At 48.5% G+C, this 13703-nt stretch overlaps 1 protein-coding gene across 2 annotated transcripts in view; it reads right to left on the reverse strand.

The window, feature by feature from the left end:
• Positions 1 to 13703, reverse strand: part of LRSAM1 (leucine rich repeat and sterile alpha motif containing 1) — a 91702-nt gene that overhangs the window by 77083 nt on the left and 916 nt on the right. For both annotated transcript variants that reach the window (XM_073558317.1, XM_073558316.1), the window contains exons 2-8: positions 7528 to 7632; positions 2430 to 2486; positions 2283 to 2327; positions 1583 to 1660; positions 1435 to 1503; positions 1148 to 1232; positions 619 to 740 (exon numbers count right to left, since the gene is read on the reverse strand). In XM_073558317.1, coding sequence (XP_073414418.1) covers positions 619 to 740; positions 1148 to 1232; positions 1435 to 1503; positions 1583 to 1660; positions 2283 to 2327; positions 2430 to 2486; positions 7528 to 7599 — 528 coding nt within the window. In that variant the 5' untranslated portion in view covers positions 7600 to 7632. The remainder of the gene's footprint in view (positions 1 to 618; positions 741 to 1147; positions 1233 to 1434; positions 1504 to 1582; positions 1661 to 2282; positions 2328 to 2429; positions 2487 to 7527; positions 7633 to 13703) is intronic.

Raw genomic sequence — 13703 nt, forward strand, 5'->3', positions numbered from 1 at the left:
CAAGGGCCACAGGGCTTACATTTAAAGCCCCACTCCAGCGCTGAAAACAAAACGCTCGAGTTGTCCTTTTTGAAAGAAAAAAAAAAGGGAAGAAAATTAAAAAAAAAAAAAAAAAAGATTGTGTTACCATTTCCTGAGACCCCTAAATTTTGCCATTACTGGAGTTGTATGAGGGCTTTTTTTGTGTGCAGACCTGTAGATTGTATTGGCACCATTTTGGGCTGCAAATTATGTTTTGATTGCTTATTATTTAATTAATATAGTGGCCGTAATATTTTAGCCTTGGATTATTTTACTTTGTTTCTCTCTGAAATATGGTGTGTTTTTGTTCCCAGTTTTTAAAACTACTTTTGACTTCCCTTTTTCTTTTTTAAGCCTTCCTAGGGAAATTGAACCTGTGATTGTTTGATCACTTCTTCTACAGTATTGCAATTTATAGAGAAAGTCATGATCTCCTGTGAATCCCTGCCCATGGCTTCACAGGAGTACAAAGATGGAGTAATTCAGCTGAACAGACGCCCTACAGCTGGTTGGGCTGTCACAGGGTGGCAGCCATGGGGAGGAATGGACGCCCCTCCAGAACGGATAGTTGTACTACATACTGGTTCTATCAATTACCTCTAATGTGCGGACGTTGGCCAGAGCCGGAGGAAGCTCACTGAGTCTATTTTCGCTGATGTTCAACGTACGCAGGCAGCGCAGACCACCAACGCTTGGGGGAAGCAGCTTCAGCTTATTTCCTGAAGGATATGTACAGAATAATTAGTAAGTGATTGCGGGACCCAGAGCCAGCCTCCGATGACGCTTATCCTGGGAGAATTTGACAAATAGCCATTATATTATGTAAAACGTCAGCAACTTTCTCTTCATTTCAAATGCTTGAGTCCTCACCGTTTTTAAGATCTCTGCTTGCTGTTAGTGACAGGATACAATCTGGCTCACATCCAAAGGCTGTACACAAGGTTCAGGGCTGAGTAAAGATCTTAAAGATCTTGGGTTTTTGGGTCACTGAACTGGAAATAAAAAAGGCTTCCATCCACTGACAGCAAGCAGAAATTTTGGAAATTGGCGAGATTTTAGAACAGAAGATAAAAAGGAAAGCTCCAGAAGTTTTTGCTGTGTGATGGTCACTATATTGGGCGCTCACCTTTCACATTCAGGGTCTGGAGTTGGACTAAATTTCCTATGGAGTCTGGGAGAGAACGCAAGACGTTTCGCTCCACGTTCAGAACCTAGGGATGAAAAACAAAGACAGACTCATTCTTACTCATTTTGGTCATTAAACTGGCTGCTGAAATAAAGGATTTTCACAGCACTTGGGGCAGAATTTCCAAATAATTGTTACTGCAACAAGGTCTGCTCCACCTGTGCCGGGTCCATTCCAACCCCCCATTTAAAATCACTTCTTGGTCCCCAATTGTCCTCTCCCTTTACCCGCAAGGACTTGAGCTGTCCTATGTCTACAGGAATTGATGTGATTTGATTATCATGGAGATCCAGAACCTACAAAAAAAAAAAAAAAAAGTTTGGGAACAATCAGATCTGGAGATGAGGAACCGCAACGGATACCAGAAATTATTACCTTTAAAGTGGCTAAATCTAAAATCTGGATGGACTTGGGGACCAGCTGCGATAAAAAATTACTATGAAGAATCAACACCTGGAAAGAAAAAAAATCGTTAGGATTAATAATCCTGACATACTCTGTGCTGGGTGAATAAATTAATGCTATCGTTAAATGTTCTCTGATAGCTTTGGATGCTGAGTCTGAGTCACTGCCTGATAGGAGAGAAGCATACTTATGTACTGAAATACTCTGTGCTGCTCAGCCCCTGCTCCATCCATTTCCAGCCTGCAAATTCCCCCTTACATCCTGCCATGGACCACGCAGCACATGAGGGTCCAGATAGCAGCTTCTCTATAAGATCACTGTCCTGAAATACTCTGTGCTGCTAGGATAAATTAATCGTATCACTAAATGTTCTCCGATAGTTTTGGGTGTTGATTCCCAGTTAGTGCCTGATAGGAAATCAGCATACTCCACTCCTAAAACACTCTGTGCTGCTGTGGGCCTTGAATCATTCACTCCCAGTCTGCGAGACCCCGTTTACATCCTGAAACGGACCATATAGCACATGAGATAAAAGCCCCCCAAAAATACAATTATCCTGAAATAATCTGTGCTGCTGGTATAGAAATGCCTTCTATTGTAATCCTGCATCCTCCTTCCTTTCCCCATACTTCAGTAGCACAGTCCAGGGGCACCAGACTCCATTACCCACCTTCTTTTGCAGGACCCGACAGGTGGAGAAAGCAGCATCAGGGACCTGAAATCCAGAAAGAGCAAGAGGATGGGGGTGATGACCATTTACAGGAGGTAACACGAAGGATGGATGGATAGATATTATACAGGCAGATCATGGTGTTACCTCTGACAGTTCACATTTGGAGAGGTCCAGGATTTCATCAGCACCGGCTTCCTTCGCCTGAATATAGACAGATAAACTCATTTTGATTCCAGGAGCTCAAAAATAATAATAATCTTTATTTTTATATTGCGCTAACATATTCCGCAGCGCTTTACAGAACCAAGAGGAAACCCACGCAAATACGGGGAGAACATACAGACTTCTTGTAGATTTTGTCCTTGGAGGGATTTGAACCCAGGACTCCAGGCGCTGCAAGGCTGCACTGCTATCGACTGAGCCACTGTGCTGCCCATAAATAAAAACATACTGATGCAGCAGAGCCAAGTTTTATAACTTTATAAGTACGACTATTTATAAGAAATTATTATGATTATATCTATATATATATATATATATATATATAAAGCTGAGTGTAGAGCCCCACCCACTCCGCATAGCCACATTCACTATAATATCCCACATCATCCCGTCAGCCAGTGCTACCGGACTACTACCCCTAATATCCCACATCATCCCATCAGCCAGAGCTACCCCTAATATCCCACAGCATCCCGTCAGCCAGAGTCACCAGACTACTACCCCTAATATCCCACATCCTCCCGTCAGCCAGAGCCACCGGACTACTACCCCTAATATCCCACATCATCCCGTCACAGCCGCCGGACTACTACCCCTAATATCCCACATCATCCCGTCAGCCAGAGTCACCGGACTACTACCCCTAATATCCCACATCATCCCGTCAGCCAGAGCCACCGGACAACTACCCCTAATATCCCACATCGTCCCGTCAGCCAGAGCCACGGGACTACTACCCCTAATATCCCACATCATCCCGTCTGCCACTGCAACCGGACTACTACCCCTAATATCCCACATCATCCCGTCAGCCAGAGCCACCGGACTACTACCCCTAATATCCCACATCATCCCGTCACAGCGGCCGGACTACTACCCCTAAGATCCCACATCATCCCGTCAGCCAGAGCCACCGGACTACTACCCCTAATATCCCACATCATCCCGTCACAGCCGCCGGACTACTACCCCTAATATCCCACATCATCCCGTCAGCCAGAGCTACCGGACTACTACCCCTAATATCCCACATCATCCCGTCAGCCAGAACCACCGGACTACTACCCCTAATATCCCACATCATCCCGTCTGCCACTGCAACCGGACTACTACCCCTAATATCCCACATCATCCCATCAGCCATAGCCACCGGACTACTACCCCTAATATCCCACATCCTCCCGTCAGCCAGAACCACCGGACAACTACCACTAATATCCCACATCATCCTGTCAGTGCTGCCGGACTACTACTCCTAATATCCCACATCATCCCGTCAACCAGAGCCACCGGACTACTACCCCTAATATCCCACATCATCCTGTCAGTGCTGCCGGACTACCACCCCTAATATCCCACATCATCCCGTCAGCCAGAGCCACTGGACTACTACCCCTAATATCCCACATCATCCCGTCACAGCCGCCGGACTACTACCCCTAATATCCCACATCATCCCGTCAGCCAGAGCCACCGAACTACTACCCCTAATATCCCACATCATCCCGTCAGCCAGAGCCACTGGACTACTACCCCTAATATCCCACATCATCCCATCACAGCCGCCGGACTACTACCCCTAATATCCCACATCATCCTGTCAGCCAGAGCCATCGAACTACTACCCCTAATATCCCACATCATCCCGTCAGCCAGAGCCACCGGACTATTTCCCCTAATATCCCACATCGTCCCGTCAGCCAGAGCCACTGGACTACTACCCCTAATATCCCACATCATCCCATCAGCCAAAGCCACTGGACTACTACCCCTAATATCCCACATCGTCCCATCAGCCAGAGCCACTGGACTACTACCCCTAATATCCCACATCATCCCGTCAGCCAGAGCCACCGGACTACTACCCCTAATATCCCACATCATCCCGTCAGCCAGAGCCACCGGACTACTGCCCCTAATATCCCACATCTTCCCATCAGCCAGAACCACCGGACAACTACCACTAATATCCCACATCATCCTGTCAGTGCTGCCGGACTACTACCCCTACTATCCCACATCGTCCTATCAGCCAGAGCCACTGGACTACTACCCCTATTATCCCACATCATCCCATCAGCCAGAGCCACTAGACTACCCCCCCTAATATCCCACATCATCCCGTCAGCCAGAGTCACCAGACTACTACCCCTAATATCCCACATCATTCCGTCAGCCAGAGTCACCGGACTACTGCCTCTAATATCCCACATCATCCCGTCAGCCAGAGTCACCAGACTACTACCCCTAATATCCCACATCATCCCGTCAGCCAGAGCCACCGGACTACTGCCCCTAATATCCCACATCCTCCCGTCAGCCAGAACCACCGGACTACTACCACTAATATCCCACATCATCCTGTCAGTGCTGCCGGACTACTACAGCTAATATCCCACATCATCCCGTCAGCCAGTGCCCACCGGACTACTAATATCCCACATCATCCCATCAGCCAGAACCACCGGACAACTACCACTAATATCCCACATCATCCTGTCAGTGCTGCCGGACTACTACCCCTACTATCCCACATCGTCCCATCAGCCAGAGCCACTGGACTACTACCCCTAATATCCCACATCATCCCATCAGCCAGAGTCACCGGACTACTACCCCTAATATCCCACATCATCCCATCAGCCAGAGCCACCGGACTACTGCCCCTAATATCCCACATTCTCCCGTCAGCCAGAACCACCGGAAAACTACCACTAATATCCCACATCATCCTGTCAGTGCTGCCGGACTACTACACCTAATATCCCACATCATCCCGTCAGCCAGAGCCACCGGACTACTAATATCCCACATCCTCCCGTCAGTCAGAACCATCGGACAACAACCACTAATATCCCACATCATCCTGTCAGTGCTGCCGGACTACTACCCCTAATATCCCACATCCTCCCATCAGCCAGAGCCACCGGACTACTACTCCTAATATCCCACATCATCCCGTCAGCCAGAGCCACCGGACTACTGCCCCTAATATCCCACATCACCCGTCAGCCAGAGTCACCAGACTACTACCCCAAATATCCCACATCATCCCGTCAGCCAGAGCCACCGGACTACTGCCCCTAATATCCCACATCCTCCCATCAGCCAGAACCACCGGACAACTACCAGTAATATCCCACATCATCCTGTCAGTGCTGCCGGACTACTACACCTAATATCCCACATCATCCCGTCAGCCAGAGCCACCGGACTACTACCCCTAATATCCCACATCATCCTGTCAGTGCTGCCGGACTACTACCCCTAATATCCCACATCATCCCATCAGCCATAGCCACCGGACTACAGCCCCTAATATCCCACATCATCCTGTCAGCCAGAGCCACCAGACAACTACCACTAATACCCCACATCATCCAGTCAGAGCCACCGGACTACTACCCCTAATATCCCACATTATCCCGTCAGCCTGGGGTCAGAGCCAGAGCGCTGAGTGGAACGGTCCTAACTTCCATACCGGGGATCCCTTTAAGAGAGGGCTGGGGTCAGAACCACAGCTCTGAGGGATTTGCCCTGACTTCCATACCAATGATCCCTTTAAGAGGGGCCTGGGGTCAGAACCACAGCGCTGAGGGATTTGCCCTAACTTCCATACCGGGGATCCCTTTAAGAGAGGCCTGGGATCAGAACCAGAGTGCTGAGTGGATTTGCCCTGACTTTCATACCGGGGATCCCTTTTATAGAATCCTGAGGTGAGAATCAGAGCGCTGAGGGATTTACCCTAACTTCCATACTGCAGATCTCTTTAAGAAAGCCTGGGATCTGAACCAGAGCGCTGAGTGGATTTGCCCTGACTTGCATACCAATGATCCCTTTAATAGAACCCTGGGGTGAGAATCAGAGCACTGACAGATTTGCCCTAACTTCCGTACAGGAGATGCCTTTAAGAGAGCCTGGGGTCAGTACCAGAGCATTTGAAGGCAATTGCCCGACTTCCATACCGGAGATCCCTTTAAGAGAGGCCTGGGGTCAGTACCAAAGTGCAGATTGGATTTGCCCTCACTTCCATACCGGGGATCCCTTTAAGAGGGGCCTGGGGTCAGAATCAGAGCGCTGAGTGGATTTGACCTAACTTCCGTACAGGAGATCCCTTTAAGAGAGCCTGGGGTCAGTAAAAGAGCATTTGAAGGCAATTGCCCTGACTTCCATACCGAGGATCCCTTTAAGAGAGGCCTGGGGTCAGAACCAAAGCACTGGATGGATTTGCCCTGCATTCCATACCGGAGATCCGTTTAAGAAAGGCCCTGGGTCAGTACCAAAACGCTGAGTGGATTTGTCCTAACTTGCATACCAATTATCCGGGAGGGGGGATTCATTTCTGTCATGTGCTCTGTGCTCCTTTCTGGGGGGGCAGACAGTGGCTGGGAGCTTATGTTTCCGGGGAAGCTAGATTTCTCCCACCATGTCAGTGTCTGCTGAGGTGTTGTCAAGTGGGAAAACTTGCTCATAGCAACCAATTACAGCTCATCTTCTTTTAACCAGCTCTGGTGAAATGAGAGATGCTTAGTGATTGGTTGCAAGGAAAACTGTTGCTCATAGCAACCAATCACAGCTCAGCTTCTTTTGAACAGCTCTGGTGAAATGAAAGATGCTTTGTGATTGGTTCGTGATACACACACACATACATACATACATACATTCAGTTTCATATATAGAGAGACTTATTTTGTTCCCTCCAGTCCTGAGTAAATCTACCAATACCACTGCAGAGACACTCTGTATTTAATCTAATTGATCTCAGATGGCATTAGCTCTGCTGACTCTCTGCCATAAGCGCAGATAACGAGGGTGATTGCCAGGGCTGCTTTGTTCTAGATGACAATGTTGGGAATGAAACAAGAACCCTATCTAGAACCGGATGAGCGCCAGCTACTTAGCCCAGCGCACTGCTGCAGAACATCCTATGAGGAGATCAGTTCTGTCTGATGTAATCTACTGGCATCAATGTTTCATGCTGGTAGAAGAAAACAAGCGGCACCATCCTCCCCGCACTCACCAGGCACATCTGATATTCTAGGCGTTTTCTTGCCTCTCCGCTCTGCTTCTTCCTGAAGAAAAGCGGCATCATGTCTGGCGGCCCGGTCCTCGGTCAGACAGTGAGCTGTAACAGAAGACATGCAGAGCTCGAGCCTCCGGAGACTATACAGCCTAACTAGTCTATTATTCTATGGCACCACTCCCCGACAGCAAGCAGAGAGCAACCACACACTGACACTTAGAGGAGAGAAGAGCACACTGACAGCAGAGGGGTAGCCGAACACGGACACTTAGAGGAGAGAAGAGCACACTGACAGCAGAGGGGTAGCCGAACACGGACACTTAGAGGAGAGAAGAGCACACTGGCAGCAGAGGGTTAGCCGAACACTGACACTTAGAGGAGAGAAGAGCACACTGACAGCAGAGGGGTAGCTGCACACTGACACTTAGAGGAGAGAAGAGCACACTGACAGCAGAGGGGTAGCTGCACACTGACACTTAGAGGAGAGAAGAGCACACTGACAGCAGAGGGGCAGCCGAACACGGACACTTAGAGGAGAGAAGAGCACACTGGCAGCAGAGGGTTAGCCGAACACTGACACTTAGAGGAGAGAAGAGCACACTGACAGCAGAGGGGTAGCTGCACACTGACACTTAGAGGAGAGAAGAGCACACTGACAGCAGAGGGGTAGCTGCACACTGACACTTAGAGGAGAGAAGAGCACACTGACAGCAGAGGGGCAGCCGAACACAGACACTTAGAGGAGAGAAGAGCACACTGACAGCAGAGGGGTAGCTGCACACTGACACTTAGAGGAGAGAAGAGCACACTGGCAGCAGAGGGGTAGCTGCACACTGACACTTAGAGGAGAGAAGAGCACACTGACAGCAGAGGGGTAGCTGCACACTGACACTTAGAGGAGAGAAGAGCACACTGACAGCAGAGGGGCAGCCGAACACAGACACTTAGAGGAGAGAAGAGCACACTGACAGCAGAGGGGTAGCTGCACACTGACACTTAGAGGAGAGAAGAGCACACTGACAGCAGAGGGGCAGCCGAACACAGACACTTAGAGGAGAGAAGAGCACACTGACAGCAGAGGGGTAGCTGCACACTGACACTTAGAGGAGAGAAGAGCACACTGGCAGCAGAGGGGCAGCCGAACACAGACACTTAGAGGAGAGAAGAGCACACTGATAGCAGAGGGGTAGCTGCACACTGACACTTAGAGGAGAGAAGAGCACACTGGCAGCAGAGGGTTAGCCGAACACAGACACTTAGAGGAGAGAAGAGCACACTGATAGCAGAGGGGTAGCTGCACACTGACACTTAGAGGAGAGAAGAGCACACTGGCAGCAGAGGGTTAGCCGAACACTGACACTTAGAGGAGAGAAGAGCACACTGATAGCAGAGGGGTAGCTGCACACTGACACTTAGAGGAGAGAAGAGCACACTGGCAGCAGAGGGTTAGCCGAACACTGACACTTAGAGGAGAGAAGAGCACACTGATAGCAGAGGGGTAGCTGCACACTGACACTTAGAGGAGAGAAGAGCACACTGATAGCAGAGGGGCAGCCGGACACAGACACTTAGAGGAGAGAAGAGCACACTGACAGCAGAGGGGTAGCTGCACACTGACACTTAGAGGAGAGAAGAGCACACTGACAGCAGAGGGGCAGCCGAACACAGACACTTAGAGGAGAGAAGAGCACACTGACAGCAGAGGGGTAGCTGCACACTGACACTTAGAGGAGAGAAGAGCACACTGGCAGCAGAGGGGCAGCCGAACACAGACACTTAGAGGAGAGAAGAGCACACTGATAGCAGAGGGGTAGCTGCACACTGACACTTAGAGGAGAGAAGAGCACACTGGCAGCAGAGGGTTAGCCGAACACAGACACTTAGAGGAGAGAAGAGCACACTGATAGCAGAGGGGTAGCTGCACACTGACACTTAGAGGAGAGAAGAGCACACTGGCAGCAGAGGGTTAGCCGAACACTGACACTTAGAGGAGAGAAGAGCACACTGATAGCAGAGGGGTAGCTGCACACTGACACTTAGAGGAGAGAAGAGCACACTGGCAGCAGAGGGTTAGCCGAACACTGACACTTAGAGGAGAGAAGAGCACACTGATAGCAGAGGGGTAGCTGCACACTGACACTTAGAGGAGAGAAGAGCACACTGATAGCAGAGGGGCAGCCGCACACTGAAACTTAGAGGAGGGCAGCCGCATACCGACAGCATAGGGGCAGCTGCACACTGACACTTAGAGGAGAGAAGAGCACACTGACAGCAGAGGGGTAGCCTCACACTGACACTTAGAGGAGAGAAGAGCACACTGGCAGCAGAGGGTTAGCCGAACACAGACACTTAGAGGAGAGAAGAGCACACTGATAGCAGAGGGGTAGCCGCACACTGACACTTAGAGGAGAGAAGAGCACACTGACAGCAGAGGGGCAGCCGCACACTGAAACTTAGAGGAGGGCAGCCGCATACCGACAGCATAGGGGCAGCTGCACACTGACACTTAGAGGAGAGAAGAGCACACTGACAGCAGAGGGGTAGCCGCACACTGACACTTAGAGGAGGGCAGCTGCATACCGACAGCAGAGGGGCAGCCGCACACTGACACTTAGAGGAGGGAAGAGCCCACTAACAGCAGGGGGGCAGCCGCACACCGACAGCAGAGGGCAGCCGCACACCGACAGCAGAGGGCAGCCGCACACCGACAGCAGAGGGCAGCCGCACACCGACAGCAGAGGGCAGCCGCACACCGACAGCAGAGGGCAGCCGCACACCGACAGCAGAGGGCAGCCGCACACCGACAGCAGAGGGCAGCCGCACACCGACAGCAGAGGGCAGCCGCACACTCACAGCAGAGGCAGTGGAGCACGACCGCAGGCCAACACTGAGAATTAAACACACAAATACTCTACAACACAAAGGGGAGAAGTTATAAAAAAAAACACTGTCCACCACTACTGGCAGTGTCAGGCTGTTCTAGATTACCCGTGTCTGACAGTCAGTGTCACCAGAGCAATGTCCCAATAAATGACTCTAAAATCCAGTGAAGTCCTGATTATGACAGATTCCATATAATGAGGAGAGGCACAGGGCACATATATAATAAGTGAGTGAAGAGCATTGATTACAGTCCTCACACATAACACATCAGTGATTCACCAACAGGCATACCGACTTCTAAGAAAAACAGAGTACAGACTCAACTGGCGCAGCTCTGCTCAACCTGTATATCAGCTGTAGTGCAATGTTCCCATATGTCCAGCATCACTGCCCTCACACACCCACTAGTGGTACTGTTTGCTGAGCTGTGTATCTAATCCTATCCTGTGTGATACTGTCTGCTGAGCTTTGTATCTAATCCTATCCTGTGTGATACTGTCTGCTGAGCCGTGTATCTAATCCTGTCCTGTGTGATACTGCCTGCTGAGCTGTGTATCTAATCCCATCCTGTGTGATACTGCCTGCTGAGCTGTGTATCTAATCCCATCCTGTGTGATACTGTCTGCTGAGCTGTGTATCTAATCCTATCCTGTGTGATACTGTCTGCTGAGCCGTGTATCTGTTCCTATCCTGTGTGATACTGACTGCTGAGCTGTGTATCTAATCCTATCCTGTGTGATACAGTCTGCTGAGCTGTGTATCTAATCCTATCCTGTGTGATACAGTCTGCTGAGCTGTGTATCTAATCCTATCCTGTGTGATACAGTCTGCTGAGCTGTGTATCTAATCTTATCCTGTATGATGCTGTCTGCTGAGCTGTGTATCTAATCCTATCCTGTGTGATACTGTCTGCTGAGCTGTGTATCTAATCCTATCCTGTGTGATACTGTCTGCTGAGCTGTGTATCTAATCCTATCCTAGAATCATAGAATCGTAGAGTTGGAAGGGACCTCCTGGGCCATCTGGTCCAACCCCCTGCTCAAAGCAGGATTCGCTAAATCATCCCAGTCAGATGTCTGTACAGCCTCTGTTTGAAGACTTCCATTGAAGGAGAACTCACCACTTCTCGTGGCAGCCTGTTCCACTCATTGATCACTCTAACTGTCAAAAAGTTTTTTCTAATATCTAATCTGTGTCTTCTCCCATTCAGTTTCATCCCATTGCTTCTAGTCTTTCCTTGTGCAAATGAGAATAAAGTTGATCCTTCTACAATGTGACAGCCCTTTAGATATTTGTAGACAGCTATTAAGTCTCCTCTCAGTCTTCTCTTTTGCACCTAAACATTCCCAAATCCTGCAACCTTTCCTCATAAGACAGGGTTTGCAGACCGGTCACCATTCTGGTCGCTCTTTTCTGAACTTGCTCCAGTTTGTTGATGTCTTTTTTAAAATGTGGTGCCCAAAACTGGACACAATATTCCAGATGAGGTCTGACCAAAGAGGAGTAGAGGGAAATAATGACTTCACGTGATCTAGACTGTATGCTTCTGTTAATACATCCTAGAATTGCATTTGCCTTTTTTGCTGCTGCATCACACTGTTGACTCATATTCAGTCTGTGATCTATTAGTATACCCAAGTCTTTTTCACATGTGCTGTCACTTAGCCCTATTCCTCCCATTCTATATATGCTTTTTTCATTTTTATTGCCCAGATGTAGTACTTTGCATTTCTCCCTGTTAAAAACCATTCTGTTAGTTGCTGCCCACTTCTCCAGTTTATTTAAATCTTTTTGAATCCTCTCTCTCTCTTCTCTAGTATTAGCTATCCCTCCTAGCTTTGTGTCATCAGCAAATTTAATCAGTTTACCCTCAATTCCTTCATCTAAATCGTTGATAAAGATGTTGAACAATACAGGGCCCAGGACAGAGCCCTATGGTACCCCACTTGAGACATTCTTCCAACTGGATGTGCAGCCATTTACAACCACTCTTTAGGTCCGATCACTAAGCCAGTTATGAATCCACCTAACAGTTGCCTTGTCCATTCCATACTTAGTCATTTTTTCAATAAGGATTGTATGAGAGACTTTGTCAAATGCTTTGCTGAAGTCAAGATATACTATATCTACAGCATTTCCTTGATCCACCCAATCAGTGATACCGTCATATCCTGTGTGATACTGTCTGCTGAGCTGTGTATCTAATCCTATCCTGTGTGATACTGTCTGCTGGGCTGTGTATCTAATCTTATCCTGTATGATGCTGTCTGCTGAGCAGATGTATATCTATTCTTATCCAGTGTGATACTGTCTGCTGAGCTGGGGATCTAATCCTATCCTGTGTGATACTGTCTGCTGAGCTGTGTATCTAATCCTTTCCTGTGTGATACTGTCTGCTGAGCTGTGTATCTAATCCTATCCTGTGTGATATGGTCTGCTGAGCTGTGTATCTAATCCTATCCTGTGTGATACTGTCTGCTTAGCTGTGTATCTAATCCCATCCTGTGTGATACTGACTGCTGAGCTATGTATCTAATCCTATCCTGTGTGATACTGACTGCTGAGCGTGTATCTAATCATATCCTGTGTGATACTCTGCTGAGCTGTGTATCTAATCCTATCCTGTGTGATACTGACTGCTGAGCCATGTATCTAATCCCATCCTGTGTGATACAGTCTGCTGAGCAGTGTATCTAATCCTAGCCTGTGTGATACTGTCTGCTGAGCTGTGTATCTAATCCTATCCTGTGTGATACTGTCTGCTGAGCAGATGTATTTAAGCCTATAATACCAAGGCGTAAACACCTTGTGTCACCTATATACATGTGAGAAGATACTTTGCATTCCTCTGCTGTATATATAGAAACATCCACAGTCTCAGGGTTATAGTCAGTGATAATCCAATAATCCAGCAGGGACACAGAAGGAGAATATTCCATGTCTCAGATGTGATATAATCCAGCATTAATAGGACCCTGAGAAAATCTGGTGGCTTCTTAGCCCTTTCCCTTCATTATACACATGGAATATGTTAATGATACCAACACAAATGACCCCTGTCCTTCCCTTCCCCATTGTATGTACAAACAAACACGCAAAATGAAGAAACTTTCTGCCGTTTGCAATAAACAAGAACAATGTGAATAATTAAACACATATAATATAAGGCGGTTTCTCCATATTCAGCACATGATGCCAGTTTTACTCCTGCAGTCGCAGATTATTCACGCCCTCATAACCAGAGTCTTTAGAGCCTCGGGCTGTTGCGACCTGACGCATTCTCGGACAGC

The sequence above is a fragment of the Dendrobates tinctorius genome, unplaced genomic scaffold, assembly GCF_039654945.1.
Source record: "Dendrobates tinctorius isolate UK_male_01 unplaced genomic scaffold, ASM3965494v1 ptg000013l, whole genome shotgun sequence".
NCBI classification, from domain to species: Eukaryota; Metazoa; Chordata; class Amphibia; order Anura; family Dendrobatidae; genus Dendrobates; species Dendrobates tinctorius.